Source organism: Phoenix dactylifera, chromosome 5 (genome assembly GCF_051530095.1).
Source record: "Phoenix dactylifera cultivar Ajwa chromosome 5, Ajwa_hap1_PhDact_Kaust_v1.1, whole genome shotgun sequence".
Classification (NCBI taxonomy): Eukaryota; Viridiplantae; Streptophyta; class Magnoliopsida; order Arecales; family Arecaceae; genus Phoenix; species Phoenix dactylifera.
Genome location: NC_143194.1, coordinates 31,906,442 through 31,934,056, shown reverse-complemented (window position 1 = coordinate 31,934,056; position 27,615 = coordinate 31,906,442). Strand labels below are relative to the sequence as shown.

The following is a 27,615-nucleotide window of genomic DNA, read 5'->3' as shown; positions in this document are numbered from 1 at the left end:
TACACAAATAATTTTATATATTATATGCATATGTACATGCATATAGAAATACTTAAATATATCCTCTGTTACACTAAAAAGAGTAGCAACCTCACATTCTTCATTTACTTCTTCCTCCTTTTGTCTTCATTGTTGATCTTGCTTCCTATCCAAAAAAGAATCTTTAACATTTATAATGCATACTTATTCTCCTTGCATCAATCAATTGATGTACAACAAAGATTAAAGATAGTAATAATGCATACAGATGCTCCTTGATGAGCGCTGGTTGTCAGATTTGCATGGGTCATCATGTGAAGGATTGTGCTGCCAGATGTTGTTTTTATCCTGGTTATGATTGCTAGGACTGCTGTAGCCCGAGCCAGGTCAGCACAAGATCCGGCTGGGCTATTTATAAAAAACTAGCCATGGGCAGGATTCCTTTGTTTGAGCAGTAATTCCCCTCAACCCCTTCCTTTCCCATCCCTCTCTTTATCTTCTCCACTGATGCACGATTCCATGCAGCAACTGGCGGAGATAAGGATGCAGTGATGGCGAGCAGCCAATATGGTATTATAGTTACAAAATGACGATTTCTATCAGAAACTAATGGAATAAGTTTGATACCCAAGCAGCTTCCCTGGTAGAAAACAATCCGATGTATCATAAGTTGTTTGCAGCTATTCTTTTCACATTAGGAAAACATTTAACTTAATACATCAACTATCGTTACGGATATCAAAAGAACCCAACTCTGAAACACTAGGCTGAGGAACGTGCTTCATGCCCAAGAGCCTAAATCAGCCCAAAACGTCAAAGCCCAAACTGTTTCGCGTGGAACATAGCTTAAATATTTGGTTCAAATGCATCATGCCTGAACTCGAGGCTGGCCTTGCCAGAAATTTTGGAAGTTGGAAAACAATATGCGGTGCTGTGACGGCACTTAGGGCTCGTTTGGTTCGCGGGAAGCATTTTCCTTCCTAGGAAACAAATTCCTAGGAAGAGAATGCCTAGGAAAATACTTTTGGCATGTTTGGTTGACCATGGGAAAGTGACAAATTTCCAAGGTGATTATGTTTGGTTGGCCATCCACTTTTCTAGGAAAGTTATATATAATTCCTATTATGCCCTTAATAAAAATTAGATTTTTAATGCCTCTTTAATGCTTCTTTAATGCTGAAGGGACTTTTTGGGAAAAAGTAAAAATGGAGTGATTCCCGCCTCATGGGAAAGTAACTTTCCCATGTTTCTCATGGGAAAGACTTTCCCATGAAATGTGGGAATCACATTCCCATGGGAATACAACTTTCCCTTCTCTCTCCTTTGAAAACTCCAACCAAACAAGAGGCATCTCATTACTTTCCCGTTGACCACACTTTCCCTCCTTCTTTTCCCGCGAACCAAACGAGCCCTTAGGTGTTTCGGAAGTACGGCTTGTCATTCTCAGAGTTAATCCAGACACTATTTTCTAGTTCAAGTCCACAGTCGAGTACACTTTGGCTTTCTTATAGAGAATCTCCAAAGTTTCAGATAAATTAAGGTTTACTGACGTTGGGGCCGGTCCTCCTCTTGCTCAGAGTCGATTTACGCTGGCTTGATGCGGAGGCAACAAAATCTTCAAAAAAAAGTTTCTAATTGTTTTATATATCTTCAATCGTGATCAATAGTTTTAATTTTCATTTCGAGAAGTCCTTCATTATTTCTGACTATAAAAAATTGGGAACTAAATACTCACCTAACCATCTTGCCCCCAACTTCTCTCTCTCTCTCTCTCTCTCTCTCTCTCTCTCTCTCTCTCTCTATATATATATATATATATATATATATATATATATATATATATATATATATATATATATCAGAGTCAATTTACGCTGGCTTGATGCGGAGGCAACAAAATCTTCAAAAAATAGTTTCTAATTATTTTATATATCTTCAATCATGATCCATAGTTCTAATTTTCATTTCGAGAAGTCCTTCATTATTTCTGACTATGAAAAATTGGGAACTAAATACTCACCTAACCATCTTGCCCCCCACATTATATATATATATATATATATATATATATATATATATATATATATATATATAATGTGGTGAAAACGAACCTCCATGCCAGAAGCATTGTTCACGTTGAAAAGAACTTATGAGGAGTCATCGAGCACAATCATAACTTGCATAAAATCCAATTTGTTTGAGGAACTAAGATATTGCTTTCTTTTTCTATCCAGTATAAAGATAATTCTTTAAGCAGTGACGAACTCTGAATACAAGCATTATGACATTCAGAACAAAAATACGAAAAATAAGTCCTCTCCTACATGACCAAAACATTCAATGGTGGGAACATTTGATACAAAATCGAGACATCATTTGAGATACGTGTCCAAGAAATTCAACAGTGGGAACATACGAGATTCTGTAGCTCGACTATGAACAGGAAAATCAGTTAACTGAAGTGGCATTTGTCTACCGGTCTTAGTTCCGGTAGCCTTTATGGCGTTGGTCCTAATAGTGCAGTAGGAAAGTGTCAGATTAGAAAAGTCCTTTTTCTGGGATATTTCTGAGCTACGCATGCTTTGCTCTACACGAATATACTTAATTTTTGAATTTACCTGTTCTTCGCCAACAGAAGTTGAAAATCCAACTAGCTCACTATCTCGACTAGTGTTACCATAGCAAAGACAAGGAAGAGAGTTCCTCCAATGTATGCAATAACCTATAAATGAGAAAAACTGTAAATTCTAAATACCAAGACAATTGTTTCTTTTTTTTAATTATTTTAAAAAAAAGCTACCCTGTGGAGAAAATTCACAGAAGAAAGATATTCCTTAAGGACATGTAGGGTTTCTTAAATGTCATATAAAGATAATAGGACCATGTTTCACTTTGTAGGAAGTGGAAATTAGCTCAAGTATTATAGCATGGATTCATGATATGGAGCCTAAGCATTACAGAGGCACATGGATTCATGACATGGTTGCTGGCGTCAAATAGATGCTGCACAAACATTCTTCTTTGCATTAGCATCACAACTCTAATTAATTTGGTCAGCACAATTCCCAGTAATATTATTTTAAAACTTGATTCAGTTTTCATTCACGTTTTACTTTGGTGATTTTTTGACATTTATACAGAACAAAATCTCTTTTCTTTCTATGTCATAAAGTTTGTTTTTTATTATAATGCTAGTATTTAGTCAGTAACTCAATCAATCAAAAAGAATTGCTGCACCATGGATCAGTATTCTTTACTATTCAACACATTGAAGAGCAAATGATGATAGAATTTGAGGATATAAACATTACATGGCCATCCATTTCGGAAAATTGTAAATTCTGAACTAACCTTCTCGGAGAGAAATGTCCCCAGCAAAGAACCCCCCACGACTGCAAGCTGCAATTTAGCATAGGGGACATCAGGTTTGGCTTCCCAAGACCTTAAAGAAAAACCTGAAATTAAACTACATGCCTTAAAAGTACAGAGACCGCCAGTAACAACAATGCACAGTTATTCTAGAGATTAGAGAATTCACGGAAACATGGCCATGCAATAAGTATGTCAGAGCAGGTACCTCTTGGATTAATATATAAATTAATAACAGAAAACATGGGTTATTTTCTCTCATATTTGGGAGCACAGATCTTGCTTTTATGATGTCTGATTGCCGCATGCTAGTGAAACTTGAGGGCAAAAAGACTTATAGATGATAATTAGATCAGCTAGTTCATATGAATCATTATACCAGTGAAGAAGATGTATGTGCACAAGTTATACCCACTCATTTGGTAAAACAAGAAATGATGTCTCCAAATTATTGTAACAGAGGAACCTTAGGAAATTAAATCAATCATGTGAAGATAAAATCATCGAGAAATGGATTAGAATGGCATTGCAGTACGCAATCAACAGTAATGAGCCTAAATAAGGAGAGAATCTCATATTTGTGTCAATATGATAGGAGACACCTAAATAACCGAGATGGATACTATGAGGGAAAAGAAAAGGGAAGAAAGTTAAGACCATGATTTCATGGTCTACAAGCATCAATCCAAGCAATACTCATTAAGCCAATCCAGAACTTCGTAGCTTGTCGTCATGAATAGCCAATTGCAAGAGCAAGACTGGTGCAGGAAATTCCATAGTAGATTGTAAATAACAACTTTGAACTGAAACTCGAGAGAAAGCCGAATATGGTAATGTCATGTTTCAGCTTTTACCAGAGTTGCAAGAGCATGACCAGCCAGTGCTCCACCAATGACACCAAGAGGTGAAGAAGCTGCAGCAAGCGCTGTAAAAGAAAATGCGTCGAATGAAATCCATAAGAATATTAGTAGTTACTCAAGCAACCTAAAAAAAGCAAAACAGGAGACTACCTATCGTGGAGAAAAAGGATTTATCACCCCATTCAGCAACAAAAACCAGAAGAAAAGTGCTGATCACTGTATTGGCAGCAGCTATTATTCCTGCACCATTTCCTGATAACTCTGAAATTGCTAGCTCTGCCTGATTCAATGTTTGAAGGCATTACAAAGGATTGGAGAAATACACGTTTCAACGACTATGCTCACTATAAAAGGATGAACATAACAATAGTGATGATATGATCCACAAAAGCATGAAGAAATGATCAGAATGAATAAAAATGGCACCAAAAAAACAAATAATTTATAGGATTAGCTGGCTTGAACCTATATTTACCATCAACTTATGATTCATATACAATGAGGGTGAGATTTGGCACAATGGTAAGGTTGCTCCATCATGACCTGGGTGTCATGGATTTCAAACATGAAAACAGCCTCTTCACATGTGGGGTTAAGGCTGCTTACCTCTGTGACCCAAGGTTCGCCGAACCGGTACCGAGATCTATACCAGTCGGCGTCCAGTATGGGTTGATACCGATTCGAATCAAGTCAAATCGGATGGAACCATCCAGTTCCATCTGATTTAGGCCCCTTAGGGGCCGGAACCGTTTTCTACTGCCGACCCAACCCGGTCGGAAATCGGGTCAGTTCGATTCGGGCTGAATCGGCCGGTTTGGCTTTCTTTGCTCTAACGCTTCCTAGATCTCACAATGACGGGCGCTTCATGCACTGGGCTATCCTTTATATGATTCATATAAATTGCTATTTGCAGGAGATGGCAATTTGGGGCTCGAGCGTGGGAACTGTGCTTTGAAATGCCAAATCAGATTAAACACTCAGCAGAGAGGGGCCTTTGAGAGTAGATCCTCAATCAACTCGGTAAGTTTTATTCTCACTCACTCTCTTTTTAAGATGATGTAAACTGACAATTTTACTTTAGATGGCTTAGGGTTTTTCGTTAATGAATCATTAGCAAGCATTAGAGCAAATGACATTCATGAACCTGAGATGCAGAGGTCATATGACGGAAAACTGAAGTACAACAAGCAACAAGCTCAACAAGGAGACAATGCAAAGTCTCAAAGAAGCAACTATAATTGGAGGTTCCTAAATCATCACTATACTGCTTAAGAAAATGAAACATGGGCCTTTTCCATAGCTGGAACTCAGGCGTGAAGCTGTCAATCGGTCAAGATGGAACTAGCAACACAAAGCCCCACCCAGGAAGTTCCTAGCTCGGGCTCAAGAACTAGGCTTGAGGGTATGTCTGGCTTAACAAAATTAATACCTGATAAGAATTGGTGCTGGGATTAGGATTGGGCTTTGAAAAAACAAGGGAAAAACAAAAGGAAAGAAATAAAGCTAGCTCTTTACAAGCCTGCCGGTGGCCCAGCCCAATAAAGCAGCAACTTCTATACATGTGTCAAGACCAATCATGATAACTGTAGGCTTGTTTCCAGACTCAAATATTAGAATGTAAAACTCCAGTATGATCTGTTTATCCTACAAGCTCATCAAATAACACAAAAATGCTGACTCTCTCAGACCTATTCAACCAATAGAGTTCTTGAAGAGATAGCTCCTATTGCAGAAGCTAACTGAAAGCCGATCGATAACAGAGGATACATATACTATAGGGCTTTGCTGAGACAGCCACACAGGAGCTAATGCTTTTATAGAATCCATGCCACTTAGTGTCAAAAAGATGAACATGTACAAAACATCATGTTATCTGCAGCGTTACTAGGAGCTCTCAATTTGAACCATTAAAATACCCTCAAAGGTAACACTCCTTAGGCTATGTTTAAATGGTGGCAACCATTTAATAAGGCTAACTCGTGATAAACCTTGAAATTAGCTTTAGTGCGCTAAATTTTCATGATAAGATGTCATTAGAAAATAATTTGTGTTCATAAATAGATCTGATGTCAAATCAATGAATATGAAGGCAAATGGTAGAATGTGTAAAGCACTACTTGAGTTGAAGATTTAAATATTCCACAAGTGTGAATACTTTTGTGATTGGAAGAGGAAATTTCACACTAATAAATCATCTAAGTCACGAATCAGAAGAAGTCATGGCCATAGAAGGATCGAATGAGAACCCCTTCCCCCAAAAAAATGATATATATATATATATATATATATATATATATAGAGAGAGAGAGAGAGAGAGAGAGAGAGATAAATAAATAAAATAAAAACAAAATGTGAAACTAATTAGAATTGTTTGAGAAGAAAAATGTAAAATTGCAATAATTAAGCAGTTCTAGTAGGATTTTCTTCAAAGGCAACACCAGTTCCCAACACATTTTAAAAAAAAGGAAATGTTTCAAACTATATATTTTCCTTTCACATAAAAAAGCAGAATAGCACTCAGAATAGCAAAATCCAACAGAAATCAAATGAAACAACTACAGGAATAAAAAAACAACGGACAAAGATCTCTGCATACACAAAGTTTACATCTTGGACTACTTAGGAATGAATCTAGAGACCAAAAAAACAGCATAGTTACAGAAACAGCAGGTAAAATAAGATGGTGATGTGATTGAAATTAAAATAAGATGGTCCACATAGGGTTTTCTACGTGGGCAGTGGATATCTGTTGCAATTAAAATAAGATGGTGATGTGATTGGACTCATATAAATTAAAAGTGACAAAATATTATGAATGTAATAATTTACAACCGAAACAAAACATAATGTTTCAACCTGTTAACTTGGTACCAATGCCCAAAGGATAATGTGGCACCTTGAAACATTCAAGTGGTGTTCAACCATTACAGCATAAACTTTTGGAGCACAAGTAAAGAAAAATTACCTCTTCTTGTTCTTCCTTACTTTTTTGTTCATCATCTGAAGCAGCTTCAAGCAATGTAGTAACACCAAAATAAACCTGAAATTACTTAGAATTGGCTATGAGGTGATATCTCCAGCATGATGATGCATAAATTATGCACATTCCATATGTATAAAGGTGAACAAGGCAGATAGAGAAGCAATAGTGATCAAGTGTGATGCCGTCAACCAAACAACAATATTCTTTGTCCTAGTTCATTTTCATTTTCATTTTCTTTAATTAAGCTTGAGCTGAAGATGGTTACCAAGAGACAGACTGCTGCAAAATCATCAATGGGAAAATCTGTCTGGCCAAACCTGCATCCACAGAACAAGAATCTTCATGTGAAAGAAAGCTAAACAACAGGAATGGACTAATTACCACAAATGTTAACTTCTCATAATTCGAACAAACTGCACAAAAAGTGCAATTACCTAAATGGAAGGATACCATCAACATAGTGAAATGTGCGGCCAAGAACAACGGACACAACAGACATTGCCCTGCTTAATGCAAACAACTGTCATGATTCAAATATCTGCACGTTCTTAAATGTTAACAGCTCACAGGGGAGAGAATAACTTCATCTGGTGGAATAAGATAGTTTCTGAGTGATCACAAATGCAAATGTGCCCATCAAAGTTAAACTGCAATAGATTACCATAATGAAGAATTTTCATATCTTTACACTATAATCTTAGATCTTAACAGCAATCAGCTGAACATGCAAAAGAATCAAAGACAGCATAGGAACAGGCTTCCTCTGTCACCACCAACACTATTATGCTTCCTCTGTTAAGTTGGATGCAGTTGATCGATTTGTATGCTACATATTCAAACCAATAGAGATCAGTGTTGGTAATTATCTTTTTACTTGCTTGATCTTTTAGTAACATCAGATGGGCTTCAGCCCTCCTTTGTACTAAAAAAAGGATCTTTGAGTTTAATAGATAAGTCAATCTGTTTGGAACTTTATCTACTATCACTACATGCAATTATCACCATATTTACATTCAAATCCCAAGATATCCTCAAGCTTATCTAATGACTGATTCCTAATTTAACACTCAATTAAATCCAACAATCATCTCTTTGATAATTCAAAAAAAAAAAACATTTGAGTTAATAACCTGGTAATTATACATGCTCTTGCACCACTTACACAATACAGTACATGATAATGACTTATGTACATAACTGCAAACATACTGCCAGTGTTATCAGACATATGTTTATTTCAGAAGAAGTGCGCTTGTTAAGAGTGAAAAAACTGGAAATGTAGTTCTCTTTCTTAGGATGTTAGGGCAGTTTAAAACAGCAAAAGCACGTAAAATGCAAGACATGGTTGACGAACAAAACAAAAGCTTTTAGTGAAAAGATTGAGATTGCCATGCATTCATGTACTTACGCAAGTGCTCCAAACGTGCCCGTGAAAACAACAGCTCCAGAACTTCTAGCAGCTAGTAGTGCCTATTCAAAATATAGAAAACTGTAACATTGACCAGCGTTTCAACTTATTTAAGAATACTTTGGGATACATAGTTAAACTTGTAGTAGAACAGTGAAGAAGAATACCAATGGTAAGTGTCATTGGTTCATGTAATGTATAGCATGGAGATATTCTTTACATAGAAAATGTCGTGTTGTACAGTCTTATTAAATAAAGTAACACATTTAATAAAAAAAATAATACAGAAGCATCATACTTCTATATCACCTAGTTAGTGTTCTATAATTCAATGGTAATGCACAACTATTTAGTTTTCATCATTACTTATGATTCAGATTCATCAAACAAGATAGATTTAGTTTATATCAAGCAGTTTGAGTCTGAAATGTCTAGTGGCCAACATCAATGTTGGACACCAAAAACTTGTTCTGATATGGCTATCAGCATGTTCATCTAAATGAAATGAGTTCAGAAAGGAAACATCAAAGACATCATCAGTTAGCTTCACCACTTATAAAACTCCTGCTTGCCAGACTGACCAAAGGATTAGATATACATTATTGACTTATTCCCTAAAACCTTAAGCTTTTGGGTTCTAGTGGTTAGTTAACAGGGTATCAGAACTAAAGGTCACGTGTTCAAATCCCCTTTAGACTGTTTTTTCTTTGTCAGTTCACCTATTTGTCATCTTGAGTCTTTTCGTCTTTTCACTCTTTCCCTATTATTATCTTTAGTCATTCTTCAGTTGTCTATGCTTTTGCATATGTTGTCCAGGCCACACTTTTTTTTTGTGGGTGGGTTGGGGGAGGAGGTGTTGTATACATTGTTGACCCCTTCTCAAAAATTTAAACTTTAAAACTTTTGATCTAGTTGTTTGTTAAAAACAATGTAACCAACAATATCTGGTAATGCTGGATATCTATTTCATAAAAAATCACAAAAAACTCAAGAATGCTGAAATTTGCGGGTCCTGGCATCACAATTATCACCCAGTATATCTTTATAAAATTATTCTTTGGAAGATAATAACCAGGACATAAGACATAATCCATAATCTATTAATAAATGGTTTCAAATGCTTGATAAAAATGGATAGAAAAGGACGAGTATTTCCACAGGAATCAACCTGTCTCAAAATTAGGTCTGGTTTGTCCACAAGCTTGATAAATTATAAATTAGGTCCCATCAGTTTTAGAAAACTTTGGCAGACTGAACTTCTCCATTGGGCTAGTCTGTTGGGTCAGCTGAGGCCTAAAAAGAATCCAAATCAATTGTGTAAGATTCTGTTTCGAGTCAGACTGGGGCAATTTTTCAAAATGTAGTACACATCATACTTTTGCAAAGTATGACAAAATCTTATGCACAAGTTGTATATTTAGCAATAGCCAAACTCAAATTATAGCCAACTCATCAATATGCAAATGTAATCCAGCTAGGAAGAGAGAGGAAAAAGCTGATAGCTTTGGGTTAAATCGGAAAGAAAGGGCTATGGAACTGAATGTGAACTTTTGATGTCTCATGGTAATGCTGGCAACCTCTCCATCATGAGATTGAAGTACTGATGTTTGTGAGGGAAGGAGGAGGGAGGGAGGGAGGCAAAGAACAACCAAACTCCATATGGGGTATTAATGGCTTATGAACTTTTGTGCCCATGTGCCCCTTCATTCAAGATAATGAACTTCTCTTGACTCAAATAGTTGGTATCTATCAATTTGGGAGGTGTTACTGTCTGACTACCATTTACTACCAATATGCATGTTTATTTGTGACCTACATTAGCAAATCAAAAGTGTGCATTATCATAATATGCTGTAAGGCATGATAGATACTCATATAAAAACCTCTACAACTAGCCTTATCTATATCAGGTCATCTTTATACATGAAGTTATGATGCATCAAAGTTTGAGAATATTCTACATCTATCTCTTAACAATATAAAGTTATCAAACAACTTCCTGGTCACAGAAATTTTAGCCAAGAGAATGGTCTATTGTGAAACCTAGGTCTAGTTGGCAGGTACAGAAATCTATCTAATTGGCTAATGTGTTTAAGCTCTAGCAACTAAGGAGCATTCTTTAACATTCCTATGGACCTAAAAAGCATCTAGATTGAAAAGGAAAAGTTAAGTTTGATATAGGGAACTGCATTCATTTTAGAAGAGAGAAAATAAAAGGTTTTGTATGTATTTGTTTTGAGAATAGTCCAAGCTCAAAACTAATTAGTCAAAACAGGCAAGAAGGCGATCCAAATTTTACTTGTGTATTAAAGAGTCAAGAACTGGAAACTGACACTACCTAAATTTTTTAAAATGTATAAACTGATTGACAAATGAAAGAGTTTCAATGCCAAAAGATAACCTGATAAGGCTCTGAAATATTTAACTAGACAAGTAGGAGGAAGGAGTTACAGGACAAACAAGAAAAGAATATCACGAAAAGGTGGTAAAAGAACCATGGAAAGTGAACCAAAAGGGGGTTGTTAAGATGCAAATGATGAAAATAATTTATTTAGAGCTTAAAGTAGGATATACAATCCAACCAGATATATTCATTTGAGATTTAGTTACTGAGGTGCAAAGAACTCACCAACGAGAAGCAGAGAGAATGGATGAGAAGCCCATCAGACAGTGAACCAAAAGGGGGTTGTTAAGATGCAAATGATGAAAATAATTTATTTAGAGCTTAAAGTAGGATATACAATCCAACTAGATATATTCATTTGAGATTTAGTTACGGAGGTGCAAAGAACTCACCAACGAGAAGCAGAAAGAATGGATGAGAAGCCCATCAGACAGTGGGTAAAACCCCAGGTCTTACCTGGTTATGGTGAGGTGGTTATGAGTTAGATGTCTATACATTGAGATTAAAAAGTTTCTTGGACCTCTTTATCAGTATGCACTATGCCGCAACAGATTATCATCACTATATGGAGTCACACAGAAATATACACAGCTATATAGCATGTCATAATCAGTACTTATGCAAACGCAAGCTAATTCAATTGAAATGGGCATCATTCTTTTCAACTAAGACAAAATGAATTAGTTTATAAAAAATCTGTAAACCCCACATCATATTCATGGACTGATATTTCACTAAACAAACATTTTTTGGAGTTTCAATAGCAAGGATCGTCAATCTAACATACTGTTCAAGCATAAAGTGACAAATTCATTCCAAAAGTTGAAACATGTTAATTTATAGAAATTCTACTTAATTCATTAATTGTAGTATTCAGAATATTCTTTTTCATATTTCAATTAGGCATGATATAATAGTATCTGCAATAGTGGCTTGAACTCCTAGTCTTGCACCAAAACCATAGCAACCAAATGTAATCATAAAGGCTTTGTAATTTGGAGTTTGTGAGCATAGATGATGTATACAGATGATAAAATGGACTCCTAACAAATATCTGACTTGATATCTACAAGCACATGCACAATCTCTCTTAACTCATTTGTTAAAGAAATGTATTGATTTTCTTATACTTCCTCAAATATCTGTTCTTAAATTTCCAGTAGCTAGCCTGTAAAATCACTACAAATTGCTATTTAAATTATACTAGCTTAAAATACAGCAAATGAAAGCTAAAATCTGGTGTTAAGAACTAACTACATTGGCTCCTCAATCTTTCCTTATCAGATTTTTGGGATTGTTGTTGTAGCGTAGGAGTAATATGCTAACATGCTGGATTCGCATATTCTGCCAAGTGTAACATGAACATGGTTGTTGGACACTATAACATTAGGATCCTGAAACTGGCAATATTTTGTTCTAGCCTTAGGAAGAGCATTTCCTGACAATTTTAACAGAAGGAATGTTTGTGCTGTAGCCTACTTCACTATTGGTTAGTTATTTGTATCTCTAAAGTGTCAAAATCCAAACTTCAGTAAATGTTACGACAAACTCTCTTACTGTTATGGGCCAAGGTTCGCCAGACCGGTATTTGGGTCCATATCAGCCGGCTACCGATTTGGTATGGTACCAATACATACCGTACTAAGCCAACGTGAATTGGAGATGACGGATCAGGAGAAGAGGAGGGGAGAGAGGGAGAAAGTCCAAAGCTAGCCCTAGCAGGAGGAGAACGGAAGGTGGGGAGAGAAGATGAAGGGGTGAAAGAGGGAGACGGAGAGGGAGGGAGGGAGAGAGAGAGAGCATAGGTGTCGATCGAGAGCGTTGGCACCAAGGTATGTTGAACCGATCGGAACCGGTCCGTTCAGCCTGTACCGAACCGGTGTCGACGTGCACCGGTACGGTTTGGGTCGGAACCGGTTGGTTCTGTACTTGTACCGGTGCGAATCGGGCCGGTTCGCACCGGCCCAATTACTTGTTCCCCGCGTGCTGGGAAGAGCGCCCACACGGGCTGGAGCCCGCGTGGGCCACTTAATGCCACGGAGTAGCATTTAACGCGTCCGCGGATGCGTAGATTTTTTTTGGGGAATCGCGCGCGGACGCGCGAGCGGAGAATCGCACGCCCGTGCGCGATTCCCTGCACCGAAACCGCACCCGCGGCCGATTTTCCAGCAGGGAATCGCGCCCGCGCACGGTTCCCCGCGCAGGGCAGCGTGCCCACGTGGGCTGCCAACCCGCATGGGCCATGTAATGCTATGGGCCATGTAATGTTAAATGCCACTCTGTGGTACTTAACGCATCCGCGCGCGTCCGCGGACACGCGCGGACACGTTGTTTTTTTGTTTTGTTTTGTTTTTTTTTTACGTCCGACGCGCGCGGGGCCGTGGACGAGAACGTCTCCGGTTCGGTACCGGTTCCAACCGGTACCGTACCGGTGCTCACCGGTACGTCGGTACGGTCGGTCCGGAGAACCTTGGTTGGCACAACATAGATTGATGGTGGTGGCATCAGCATTGGGTACCGGTGGAGCCTCCAACAACTGCATGGTGGGGGCTTCGAAGCTCCGATTATGGCAAAGGGGGGAGATAGAGAAGGAAGGGGGCGGGGGGCCTGGTGGTGGTGGTGGTGGTGTGTGTTGGGGGGTGGGGGGGGGGGGGTTGGTTTAAAAGGCTGAACCGTCCTAACCAACCGAATCGTTCGGCTTCTTGGTCGGTTTCGTTTAGTGCGGCCCAAACCGCCTGGTTCAGGATGGTTTGAAGAATCCTTTGTCGCCTTTCAGGGACAATGGGACTAAGCAATTTTGACCTAGTCATTAGGACAGAAAATTGTGCATATAAGTAAGCATGTGAGTGTTCATGTGGATAAATGCAGCATGTATTGAAGGCTATAATACATATTCTGTTCGAATTTGAACAAACATTGCTTACAAGGTTAGGGAGATATTTTTAAACATCATAAGCAGATGAGTCCTTACAGCAATGAAAAAAGTTTTATCTCCCAATTCAGAGAAAAAGATCAGCAAAAAGGCCTGCAAGATTCAATATCATAGTTGATAGAGAAGGCAGAGAGCATAATAAAAAAAATACAGCAAATTGAAAGTAACTCAAATAAAATAAAAGTACAAATTGAGGGCATAATAACACAATGTTGCAGAAAAGAAAATGAAATGGCATTGGAAATAGCAAAACAACTTAAATACCACATGAACATCAGTACACCTATGCTAATTATCTAACTTTCACCAATGTGTGCGAGAGAATAAATAGCAGAAAGAGAGAATTAGTTACTCTATATAATTCAAGTGATAAGTTTCCTGTATCCTTTTTATTTTTAATGTTATTACGTGTTTTGCACATGCTATGGATTTAATATGGTAAAAATACAGCAGTGGTTCGCTGCACATTCGTTTCAGTATCAATTTATCTGTTGTCAACCATGAACACCTTGAACGAGGCTTGTTCTATTTATTAAGGGTTTGAAACCAGGAACTTGGTTGTTTCAACATATATCAAATGTTCATATCTTATGCATCAATGAATATAGTGAAAGAATGAGTTTATTTGCTCACCATGACTTAGAAACTTTTTTTTATGCATCACCAGTAAATGTGGAACTTGAGATACAAAGATATGAGTACAAGCTCATATATTTGAATCATGAAGGAAATAAACAAAAAAGTTTCGAGATATCTCCTCGATATTGTTGGAGTCAAAACTTAAAGCATATATTTGAGTATCCCTATGTCATAATGTCACAAAAGTAGGTTTCCAATGGTTTGGGGCCTTCATGGCATGATGCATGCCCCCATGTCTTGTTATGTAAATGTGTAATGATGTTTTAGTTGGACATTTTGGTCTATAGAGATTTTGGAATAATTTCAGATTTTATGATATCTCATAGAAATTGATGGAGTCAAAATGTAAAGCATAAATTAGAGTATCCCTATATCGTAATGTCACAAAAGTAGGTATCCAATGGTTTAGGGCCTTAATGGCATGATGCATGCCCCTACATCTCATTATGTAAATGTGTCATGATGTTTTAGTTGGACACTTTGGTCTACAGAGATTTTGGAATAATTTCTGACATCAGAGTATGAACATCTTAAAGCTTGGTAATGACATAACTCAGCCCTACACTCATTAGCAGTTGAAAAAATGAGTTTCTTGCTCAGATCAGCCAGAAACATTGAGACTTGGCATGACTTCTGAAAGTGTCTCTTATGAGTTATGAGGACACCATAAAGCAAGTGATAGTACATCAACTCTTGACTGTTCCAAGGACAAAACCATATTTAGGAACCTTTTGAGTTTTGGGTCCTGAATGTATCCAAGTTGTTTATGGTTCCTGGATGCCTTCAATTTGAGCAATGACAATTACAGGAATCTTGAATTTGTTTTCCATAACAAACTGAGACTTTAAATCGCTAAAATATGTTAAACAATTCTTGTATCCATCATCAAAATGAACTGAAATAGAAATTCTAAAAAGAAAATAATCTTCACCTCATTCACATGATTACTAGATCCCTAAGGATTATTGGATAAACCATAACTCAAAGTTTTCTTTTCCAGAGGTAATTGCTAAAACAAGGGCAGATTATTTAAGAAAAGAAATTCAATTTTGTTTCATATAATTCACTGAAACATGGTCCACGATGGTTTCATGATTTATATTAGAATGTGTTTTTCATCGGAAAAAATGTTATACTTATCAGAAAATCATATTAAATTAAAAAGTTTCATTTTTGTCCAAAGTTTGTCTGAGTTGAAATGGTAAACATACCATTCTATTTGTTTTTTGAACTATATTTATCAACATAAAGATTCATGTTTTCAAATAATCTAAATTGCATGATCCATAAGGGAGCCACTATATGATCACAACAAGTAGATTTGAGAATATGCTTGTTCCAAAAGTGCAGAATCCAATGTGATGAACAAATCTTGGTGTAACTAAAAATCAACTATTCATACACTATCCAAGATACTGCAGCATAGAAAAGTTGTGTTTTCCAAGATACATATTCCTGCAGAAGATTGTCCACTGGAAAAGCTACTTACATCATTCTGTGCTAATATGGCTCAATACCCAGATTCATAAGATAAATATGTACACTTTCAAAGTCATTAGTGCTAGCACAGCGTGTGATACTTCAAACATATTCAGTATGAATTTGTTGTAAAATAGTTTAGATTTTTATGGGCGCATGTATTATGTATAAAACCAATATACTGAATATTGCATTATATGAATTTTGGCGCTTGCTCTCCACGCATCGTAGGACAAGGACAGTTGATTAGGCATTTTTCTCATTGACTGTCTTTGTTTGCAAATCTCAAAGACTAAAATCTTTAATATTTTGCCCCCCATTTCATGTCAAACAGCATCGATCAAACATACCAAGGAAGAATGAGAAAATCAACTGCATTCTCCTGTTTTGCAACAAAACATAAAAATTAAAGGAAAAAAAATCTATATTTATTTCCTTCAATAGATAGGAACATTAAGATGATGCTAGAATGGCTAGAGCCTAGAGGAACCATTCAAACTTCTGTAACAACCATTAATTTTATCACCTACTAAAAATTGGAGCAGAACGGGTATAATTAAGACGTAAAACATATAGAATCAATAAAAAATTAATTAATTAAGGTTCCTGAATCAGGATCCTTTTTATTTATTCTGACTGGTTCTTAAACTAGGGTTCCATAGGAGATAAATATATTACATTAAAGTATTCCAATCTTATACTCAGATTCCCTTCATAGAAAGTTGATTAGATAAATTTTACTTCCTCTTGCTTATGTGTCATTACTGTCACAATGCATAAATTACAGGTACTCTTAAAACTGCATGCTATAACCATATACTCAGCATGATGTAACTTTTATATTCCATATTAGACATACATTGAACTATTTCAGTCCCAAACATTATTCTAGTTACTTTTTATTAACTACCAAATGCTTGTGAGAATTGAGGCCTTATCTTCATGATCGCTACAATCCCTATAATTTCATCGATCTCCATTTTCTGGAAATAGATTCATGAGAAATTGATTGAGCTTGTAATGTTAATAGAAACCAATCATCATGAACTTTCACTTCAGTTCACACAGCATAATTTTTACTGAGGTCTACATATTAATTAATAAGCTAAAAACTGAAATAAAAATAATTGAGCAAATAGAAGAATCTAGAAATGGCAGAACAAAATTTTCCAAAGCAATTTTTAGTTACATGCTAATAAATGATTAAATGGAAATAATGCATGCATGAGATTTTTGCCACAAATATAAAAAGATCTCATTAAAAGTTCAAAGGAAGTTTTCCTAACTGAAGCAAAACCTGTACTGATATCAGCCAGATCCCCTATATAAGTCATGGGCTGCACTCCAGACAGTTCTGTATCTGCAAGTGCCTGCTGACAGACTTCAAAGCTGAGCAACCCAATGGGGATTGCAAATTTAAGTTCTCTGCAAATATCACATAATGGAAGTTTATTGTGCTTGGCAAAGTCATATGTGCAGTTACTGTTTGCATTACTGATATCTTCAAGGGATTTATCCACTGAACCATGTTTATGTTTAGTATCTATCAACTCCAAAGTCGTCTTGCTGCTATAGTTTTCAGGGCATTGAAGTTCCTACAGTCAAATTAGAAAATATTATGACATTTGAGTAAACTGCAAATATCAGGAAAAATCTCATTGAACCTCTGATATATCTTAAAGTTGAACACCGTAACTCCATAGCATATCAGATCAACTGTTGAGGATTGAATTAGTGTACAAACTGTGACCAGTGAAGAAATCTGCATATAGAACTTAAGCTGTGCAGTTTAACTGACAAGTAATCATATCGCATAACACTAAAAATCTAAGTAGAGTAACTCATTTGTGGGTGTGGGAGAAATCAAGTGATTCTCTCAGGAAAAAAAATGGATGGGAAAGTAACTAGGTCCGTGTCCTGCAAAATATATCCTGAATCATGATGGAAAAATATCATAATCCAATCACTGTTGGCTTCTTATATAAGTGAATTTGGTCTAAGCATTCTAGAAGAAAATATATTTGAAAATGGCAAAACAATAAAAAGCATAATGATACTTATAGTCTATGGTTTGTTTATTATGATAGTAGTGGTTCAATTTTAGACATTTAGTTAAAAAGAAGGTCCTGAGAAATAACTATATGCCCAAGAGCACAAGATACATTCTAGAGTGCACATGCCACTTCAAGTAAAATGTTAGCTTGTGAGCTTACAACATATCACTAGGACTTAAACCATGCAAAACCATCAACAATTCCCATAGAAATGGACAAAATGATCGGCATGCAAGTGATCGCCTTCACTAAGATATAAATCTTTTTCCTAAAAGAATCAGTACATCAACAATTGATGACAATGAATGATGTACAAGAATTTCCAGCTTAGAAGGAGCATCACGAAAATCGTATCATCAAATGGCTATGAAACAATATGAAGTTCTTCTCCATTCAATATATGCGATTTCCGATGGCTTACCTCAAATGGCTATGAAACAATATGAAGTTCTTCTCCATTCAATATATGCGATTTCCGATGGCTTACCCCATTTGTTTTATTAAACACCAATGCATATAATATGGGGATGTGTCTGAGTAAAGCATCTTGCAATGTAACAGTTCCGCCTTTACTGCTCCTCATTAAATACATATAAGATCCAACAATAAATTATCAACTAGCAATGCGAAACATGCAACTCACTTGCACTTGCACTCATGCTCGCACTCGCGGGCACACGTGCATGATCAACAATAAATCCATTGCTATTTGCCTTCAAGCACCATCCTGGCTCATCCTACAAATCAGCAACATGGCCACTTCACATCCAATTCTACGCATTATTTGGGTCATGCACGTCACTTTCCACCTTTCTCCTCTTATATTGATAGATCCACTATTCATGGCATGGTTAGTTTATCACTTCATCATTCTTGTAAACTCTTGACGTATGACCGAACATAGATTTGAGGGAATGATAAACAATTGCCACTATGATAACCTATTATAGAAACATTATAATAAATACATGTTCAGTATGTCACTACTATTGCACTATATTTTCCTTATTTAAGTCTACATATGGTTGTGCTTATGATTTTCTAATTTTATGGTTTGTCTAGATATGCAGCATCATTGCAAAGTCATCCTCATTGGTTCCGAGGCTTGCATTGATATATTTGCATCCTTATTGGTTCTTCAAGTCATGATAATGATCAACAAATTCTCACTAGGAAAAGCAAAAAAAGGAAAAGAAGAGTAATATAAACCTAAAGGCTAATTTATGATAAATCATTCATGTGAAATTAAGGTACAAAAGGTTGTGGGTTAAGTATGAAACAATGCCCTACTGTCATATGAATACTGTAAACTAATAAGTGATGCACCTGAGCTTTATCCACAATATTTACAACATGAGCTCAGAGCCACCTATTATGACCTAATTCAGGATGAAAATTAATTAAGGTACATGCATGAGACTGCTAATAAACTACTTGGTCTTAGAGAAAAGGTCAACATTACAATATAACTAACGACTGAGAAGATATCCGTAGTTAAGAAAATACCCTAGCAAATTAGGGCATAAAAGGGAATGAATAAGAGTTTAGGGTAGGGATGAAAACTATAGATTGCTGAGATCTCAAGATAAAACCTGAGCTTTCAATAGAACTGAACTAGAAAGATGACATTCTTGAAGAAAATAGACAATGGTTGACTATAATCTAACTAGGGGTTTCAATTTTAGGGCTTGAATTGGGTCCTTCGGGCCTTATGAACCTAAATAGCCAAAATCAAGAGTTGGCTAGAATTTTTTGGCAAAAATCTGATATTTATATGGCTACAAGAATGAAGGATTACAGAACCGGTACCGACAGATGTTCCAGCCAACAACTAGTATGGTACAATACCAATCTGTACCATACTGAACTGTGGCACACTGGAACCACAAGGAGGGAGAGGGAGAGGGCCGGAGAGTAAGAAAGAGAGGGGGAGAGGGGGGAGAGGAAGAGAAAGAGGGAGGCGGAAGGACTTACCAAGGAGAGAGAGGGAAGGCGACAATTTCGAACCATAGATATCCACTGAGTGCTACCAAGTTCCACACCCTCCCGCAAGAAGATCTCGACTGCTTGAGAGCCCTAAATCTGGGGAAGACCAGGCTGGACTTGCTCGAGATCTCACTATGAAGGTAGGAAGAGGCAAACTCCGCCTCATCCTTGGCATCGAGTGAAGCACTTGAGGAGCCATCGACATTCAGAAGGAGAGGAATTTGCCGATGGCTAGAGATCTTGGATCACAGCTTTCTAGTATGGGGGACCACTTTGACCAGCCACTTCCTCCTAGAGATCGGTTGTTGGTAGATAAATCAGGATCCACGGGAGGCATTGAAGAGAGAAGAGCTTAGATATGAAGCTAAGAGTTGCTGGATATCTAGGGTCTCTACTCTTCTCGGAGAGAGGCCGCCAACTTACCGAGGAGAGAGAGAGGGCCGTAGGGGGGTGAAGCAAACAAAATCATAGGTGAAGATGGGCGAATCATACTCTGAAGGTAAGACAAACCTGTCATGAAGCACAAGGAGAATTCGGTGGGCTCAAGGAGCTGCATTAATCTTTCTAGTGATGTGAAATGCATTCTTTCTTATACCGGTCACAGTTGGTCTAGCCGCACCGGGACTTAACTAGAAGGGAGCACGACATCCGTCTGGCTGTAGCTAGGAATCCGGTTGAAACCACCAACATCTGAGTTGAGTAGAATCGTTTTTTTTCCAATTAACCAATGTATGCCAAAGCACCTCTTCTTTGACCTTTCACTTCCACATTCACAAATGCAGATTTGATACTCTATTTATTGCCATGTATCCCAAACTGATGCAATGACTCAACGCTATAACTTTTAACTGATATTAACTGCAACAATCTCAATTGCGGACAAGTTTGACAATACTTCAAGGTGTTAGGTGATTGACTTCTTCACATACATTGCTTTGCAGTGACCCTTCTATCATACAATCAATATTTCTCACCTACTGGATCCTTGAAAACAGAGAAGTTTATTCCACTTTTTCCAACTTCTTCTCTTGGAGCCTTCTTGGAAACATGTTGGTCATTTTTTAATTTTTATATCATGCGGAATAGTAAAGTGCTTTTTGTACTAGGGCAGCAAATACCTTACTTTAACAAGTTTCTTCATCTCTTTCCAACTGACAATAGAAGCTCAACCTTGACAAATCATCTCATCTTCCATGCCTCTCCACCATATGTAAATTTGACCTTTTAGTCTTCTATTGGTGAAAAATAGCCGAATAGGGTCAAACATATTCTACCAATCAAAATAATCTTCTAGATCAGCAATCCAATCTAAAACATCATGTGGTTCAAGATCTCTAGTAAAATCTTCATAAGAAACATGTTTCTAAAAGTGTTGCTTATAATTAGATATGTTCATGCATTGGATCAATCTCTATGATAGAACGTTATGGCATACCAAGGGCTCTGATATCAAACTGATATAGGAAAGTCGAGGACACGGGGGAGGAGGGGAATAAGAGCCTAGGAAAGCAAGGTTAAAACCTACAGCATGCTAGAATGTCAAGCTGAGGCCCGAGTTTTGATCACTTGAGCTATGAAAGCTGAAATTTCAATGTAAAATTGATAGTGGGTGCAATGATCGATGATACGAAACTAGGGAATGAGAGGGCTTGGAGGTGCTTAGGAATAGATCCAATGCCTTGTTGACCATCACATATAGATCTCAGTTGTTCTACCAATGAACAAGAAAGAAAGTTTTCTAAAAGAAAGAGAATTTGATCTAAAAAAAAAGGTCTAAACTAAGGATTTGGGATTTAGGGTGTAGGTAATGGAATAAGAAGATCTGTTATCAAGGAAATAGGGTTTGAAAGGGGCTGTAAAACAACTGACTGGTTGGTGGATTCCATATTAACGAAATCAATATGGGATCAACAAGAAACAAGGAAAAACAGAAATAGATCTGATAGAATTAAAGAACTTAAAGTAAAAAAATCATGAAAAGGATAAAAGAAAAGATGATACCAAACTCATTCAAGTCCTAGGAATTATCCATAGGGTTTGAAAGCATCCCACCTCCATTATGGAATCAAACTAAAAGGAGCAACCAAAGACTTCATTCCTATTCTTTATTAATTAATCATCCCATTCTGTTATATAAAACTCTATGACCCAAATTTATAAGAAAAGTAATCCTAATAACTTCTGTTAATACCAAAACTACCCCAATAAGGCATGGTTACTGCTCATGGTTACTGTAGCATGAACATTATAGGGAACAGTAATCGCTGTTGCTACAGTAATTGGCCTAATTAAATTATCAAATAAATATTGAGATCTTTTAATATCAGCTCTTGATTCAAAATAACCAGTAAAACTAACAAAATTACCAGAAATAAATGGAGAATACATCAAATTGACAACTAAAATAAAATCTAAGAGATTCCTAAGTCAGCCCTCCAATGTATCGTCACATGATCTTAGATCTCCAACACCTAGGCTCACTTGGGTTATTCCATGAAATCTTCATCCTTCATAAATGGTATAACAGTGGAACACAGTGCAATTTGATCAAGCCAATGATTATTTTTCACTTGTAGAAGTTCCTCTATTGTATGAAGCTGCTTTTAAGGTAGTGACATCACTAAGGTAATCTAACCTTTTCTTTTAAATTTTTGAATACTGTACAGGGAAAAATATCCTAATTTAGTTAGCATAGCTAAATAAAATCAGAAATCAAAATAGACAAATTGGAATAAATACTAACATCTAGCTTCTCTAAATCCCACAAAAGCATGTGGAATCCAAAGAATAAACATGTATTGCAGGCAATCTGCAGATAAGCAGCAGGATTGAAATGTCCAATATCATATGAAAGACTGAAAACTACTCAAGGAAGTAGAAAGATTACCATTCCATGCAGATTCAATGAAAGTTGTTGCCCTGGATGCCTCAATGATTTCTCATCTATATATCCATATTGAGTCCATTGCCTCATAGGTCTGCATGATATATAATATGCAAACTTGTTTTAATATGGTTACTTAAAATATCGGCATGAAAGAGTGTTGGATATATAACTCAACTTCACAAATAAGAAGATCAATCCCAAGCAAATAAAGCTCAAATGGAACATTTCCTTTCTGCATATAAAAGATAATTTAGCAAATAAATATGAATTGTAGAGGGATAAATTATATTTTGGCATATTTTAGCTTCTTATTGTAATATGAGTAAAATTATTCACCAGAAATAGGTATTATTATGTGAGCGGTAAGATGAAAAATTGTAGTAATGAGCCAGCTGAAAAATATCTTACTGATTTAAGAGGTAATCACACAAAAAAATACTTTTCCATTCTTATTTATATGCATACTAGAGAAACATCAAGCCAGAAGGAAACTTAAGCAAATAGATGACATAAACTAGGAGTTGCAAATAAACTTTTCTCTTCAATTGGACCTCTTTCTTTTGTATATCACATCTTTCTCACTTCAAGAACTTCAGTGATCGTACTCATTCCCCATTCTTAGACATTTTAGGGCAGTCCACAAACCTCGAAAGCCAAAAGCAAGGTCGTGTATGAACCAATAGCCAGTTTGCATCAAAATTAAGACCCCCCACCTCCCACTTACGACCACCTTGCAATACTTTTTTTTTAATTTATTTATTCCCTTTCTGATCAACAGAGTAATTAGGGAAAAAAAAAAACAAGAACTCCGGGAACAAAACAAAGTTATAAAGAACAAAAAAAATTCATTTGATATACAGAAGATTAAAAATTTAAAATGGCACATTGAACATGAATGCCTACAAGCTCTAACGTTATCATGATGCCCTTCCACATAAAGTTTTCAAATTTTGGCAAAGGTGTCAAGAAAATCTTGATGACGAATAAAGACGGATGGTATCAATTGCATCATATTATAAATATATTCATCGAATAAAGAACGAAAAAAATTCATTTGATATACAGAAGATCAAAATGGCACATTGAACATGAACGCCTACAAGCTCTAACGTTCTCATGATGCCCTTCCACGTAAAGTTTTCAAATTTTGGCAAAGGTCTGTCAAGAAAATCTCGATGACGAATAAAGACAGATGGTATCAATTGCATCGTATTATAAATATATTCATCGAATAACGAACGAAAAAAATTCATTTGATATATAGAAGATTAAAATGGCACATTGAACATGAATGCCTACAAGCTCTAACGTTCTCATGATGCCCTTCCACATAAAGTTTTCAAATTTTGGCAAAGGTCTGTCAAGAAAATCTCGATGACGAATATTGACGGATGGTATCAATTGCATCGCATTATAAATATATTTCTTGGTCCATCTAAGAATAGAATTCTCGCTTGTCAGGTAAATTTTCTGTTTTTTCCTCTTGATCTGGTAACAAAGGAGTTCTTGATTCAGAACAATGCAAGCGAAGGAATCCATTGACGGATTCATATCATAACCTCCAGAATTCACAGCAAAGTTCCTTAAAAAAAAATAGAGATCAAGAAAAGGAGGAGGACGAGAGATATGATTACCTGGGGACGTTCCAAGAACTTTTCTTTCTGTTTTTCTGGAACAAGGGGGGCGAGGGAGGAAAGAACAGAGCTTTGATCCCGTTCTTTGGGCAGAGAGGCGGGGAATTTACGATGAACGGGCCCTCGCAAAGGGCTAGGGTTAGGGTTTGCATCTCGGGACGAAGAGGGAGCTCCACGCCTCTTGCTCTCCTCTTCCCGACCGTTGGCTGAGTCGGCACTTTCTTCCGGCCAGAACTATTTATAAGGACCTATCGTCTATCGGATAAGCCCACCTCAACGTAAAAGGCCATGCCACGACAACAAAAGGACTTGTATGTAATATTTTTTCCATCAGCGAACTATGTGCAAATATCTATGTTTTATTTGAACCGGTCCCTTCGCGCTGGCTGCCGCCACTAGTTCAAACTAAACATCGAAGATTACGGATCAATCCTTAAACTTACTTAATTTTAAAAGTGATCCCTATATAAACATATTTTGCTTAATGGGCCTATATACAATTATTTATGTTTTGTTTCCACTCGATATCTAAATATTTTCCTTTTAGGAATTTGCACAGAAATTTCCTTTATTTGAACTAGTCCCTGCATGCTTGCTTGTTGAGACTAGTTTAAATAATATAATTAAATATTAAAATTTTATGTGTAGCGCCTTATAATTATTTTCTTTTGAAAGTACTCATTATCTAAATATTCTTTTGCTAAGGATCTATATAGAAATGCTTATGTTTATCCGAACCACTCTGTGCACATCTGTTGCCGGGATTAGGCCAAACTAAACACTGAGGAATTTAGCTCACCGCCCCTTGTCATTAGAAAAAATCTGTAATTGCTTAATCTAGCTTTCGTACCCCTAACTTTCTCGTCGGCTATTGTCACCAGAGAAGACCATTTTTGGGATCCCAGATCAGTACCACGTACCGAGATCCTCTCAGAAAAAATATTAAGAAGTTTAAACACCTCATTGCTTCGGTGGAGACACTAAGCAAGATGGAGGATGGCAGGACCGATGGACATCAAGACTGGTGCGATGAGGCATTGATGATGACTCAATCCAAATTCGGGGCAAAAGTTCAGATTTTAGTCAAAAGAAAGGATTAAAATGCATAATTCACGAAATCAACTCCATGAAAAGGGAAATGATTTAATTATTGAAGTTTGTATAACCTCAGGTCTTAGTAAAAATTGCGGACGATATTACCAGAACAAACCATCTTTTGTTGCAACGTCTTTTTTTGATCATACTTTTTTGGCTCCATCATTAATGGAGGACTTGCCTTATGAACCATAACTTAATTACCCGCTATTTTTTTAACATAGACTCATAGTGTACCAAAAAAAAAAGTCCATAAACTGCTAGAAGTAAGTGATAAACGATTTTAAAGTTTGAACTAGATTTCAAAAAAAAAAAAAAAAAAACGAGAAAAAAAAGCGAAGATGAAGATGCAAAATATATAATTGATTCCCTAGTAGCAAAAATCATAGCATAAAAAAAATAAAGAAAATAAAGTAAATGAATGTAAAAGTTATGCCTAAACCTTAATTGAATGAGTGATTTAAAATTTCCAACAAAGACTATGTAGTACAATTGCAAGCACTAAAATACCTATAAAAAACAATCTTAAACTAACAATTCTCACAGACAAACATTAAATAAGTAGGGTTAGTGCCACTAGATACCTAGTCCCTCGCCCTAAGCACACGATTAAGTGCTAATACTGATTTTTTAGAAAAAGGATGTATGAGAGAGTATTTTTTTTTCCTTAAAGGATCAACATGAAAGATTCACCCATATATTTGCAAAACTGAAAAATTGCGGCATGCTTCCATAAAAGTTTAGTGGATGTTTTCTTAATCAACAAGGTGTGAGAACATCAGCTCCTAATACATGGCTTCAATGTGCATAGCCTCGTGATTATTTTGAATACTCTTTATCTCATCAAGAAAAGTGCAGCCCGCGCAACATAGGATGAGAATGGCGTTAGAATGCAGGAAATTATTTCTAATACCATATGCATGCAACTAATTATAGTAGCTTATTCCTAAAAATTTTATTCATCAACAATGCAATCCCAAGGCAGAAAATAATTTCTCCGTGCATGCCACCAACTTTCACCGCAATATTCCTATAAATATTATTCATCAACAATGCCACCAATATAAATTATATTGACACGGAACACCCACGTACCGGCAAAAAGGTAGGGTGTTACCGAGATTTGTTACGGAGTTTACTTGAGCACAGGCCACGAAGATCAGGCCCACCCCCTCTTTAGATAGACTTTTGACAGCTCGGAACATCTGGGGTTCTCTCTCTACTCTGATAACTCCTCAAACGGTGTTTTTTCATCTGGGAGCCCCCACCCCCGAGGTTCTTCAAGGTCAACTTCGATGAGTCAGTGCTGGATGGCGGTACGCGGGGTGGTGCAGGCTTTGTTATACGGGGTCCGTGCTCTACGATGGTGGCAGCAGGTGGCTGCTAGCTGTTTGACACGTCGGTTCGAGGGGCAGAGTTGCGAGCTACCCAGGCAGCTCGTTGACATGCACGGGTGATGCTGAAGGCTAGTTTGATCATTCTAGAGGGCAATTTGGCCACGATTATCGAGTGGATTCATGGGGGGTCGAGGGGTGAGAGCATGGACAACCCCTTAATCCAAGACATAGGGATGATGATGAGAGATGGAGGGGCCTTTCAGGCCAAGCATGTATTTAGAGAAGTCAATTGGGTGGCCGACTGGGTGGCTGCCTATGCGGCCCACCACTCAGGGTATATCTTTTGATCAGAGGAGGAGGAGTTGCCACTGACACTCCGCGAGCTGTTGTATTTTGATTTTATTGGATGTATTCGTACAGTTTGAGAAAAAAAGAAAAGAAAAGAAAAGTTAGGTCTAACGTTCACCGCTGGATCATGCTTTGAGAGGCGTGAAAGCGTGATCCAACGGTGCCAGATCTGCATCCAATCAATTGAGGGGACCTGACCCGCATCCAGACTATTTACACCG

General features: G+C 37.0%; 1 protein-coding gene across 7 annotated transcripts; it reads right to left on the bottom strand.

Moving 5' to 3' along the window:
* On the bottom strand, positions 1 to 24,859 carry LOC103710924 (GDT1-like protein 1, chloroplastic). Of its 7 annotated transcripts, none has more exons than XR_015987370.1 (14): positions 24,615 to 24,848; positions 22,981 to 23,071; positions 17,340 to 17,648; positions 13,975 to 14,028; positions 8,600 to 8,661; positions 7,626 to 7,694; positions 7,457 to 7,508; positions 7,174 to 7,248; positions 4,359 to 4,488; positions 4,203 to 4,273; positions 3,331 to 3,378; positions 2,598 to 2,701; positions 246 to 619; positions 1 to 161 (listed from the first exon to the last, which is right to left on the bottom strand). XR_015987370.1 is itself a non-coding variant. In XM_088722397.1 (13 exons), the coding sequence occupies exons 1-12, from the start codon at positions 24,764 to 24,766 to the stop codon at positions 2,630 to 2,632; spliced, it is 1,185 nt and encodes a 394-aa protein (XP_088578523.1). In that variant the 5' UTR covers positions 24,767 to 24,848; the 3' UTR covers positions 1 to 145; positions 2,598 to 2,629. The 7 variants fall into 7 exon arrangements, 5 of the variants coding, with proteins under 5 accessions (XP_088578523.1, XP_088578524.1, XP_038985049.2 ...); XR_015987369.1 differs by having other exon boundaries at positions 1 to 145; XM_088722397.1 differs by lacking the exon at positions 246 to 619 and having other exon boundaries at positions 1 to 145.
* Between the last annotated feature and the right edge of the window lie 2,756 nt (positions 24,860 to 27,615).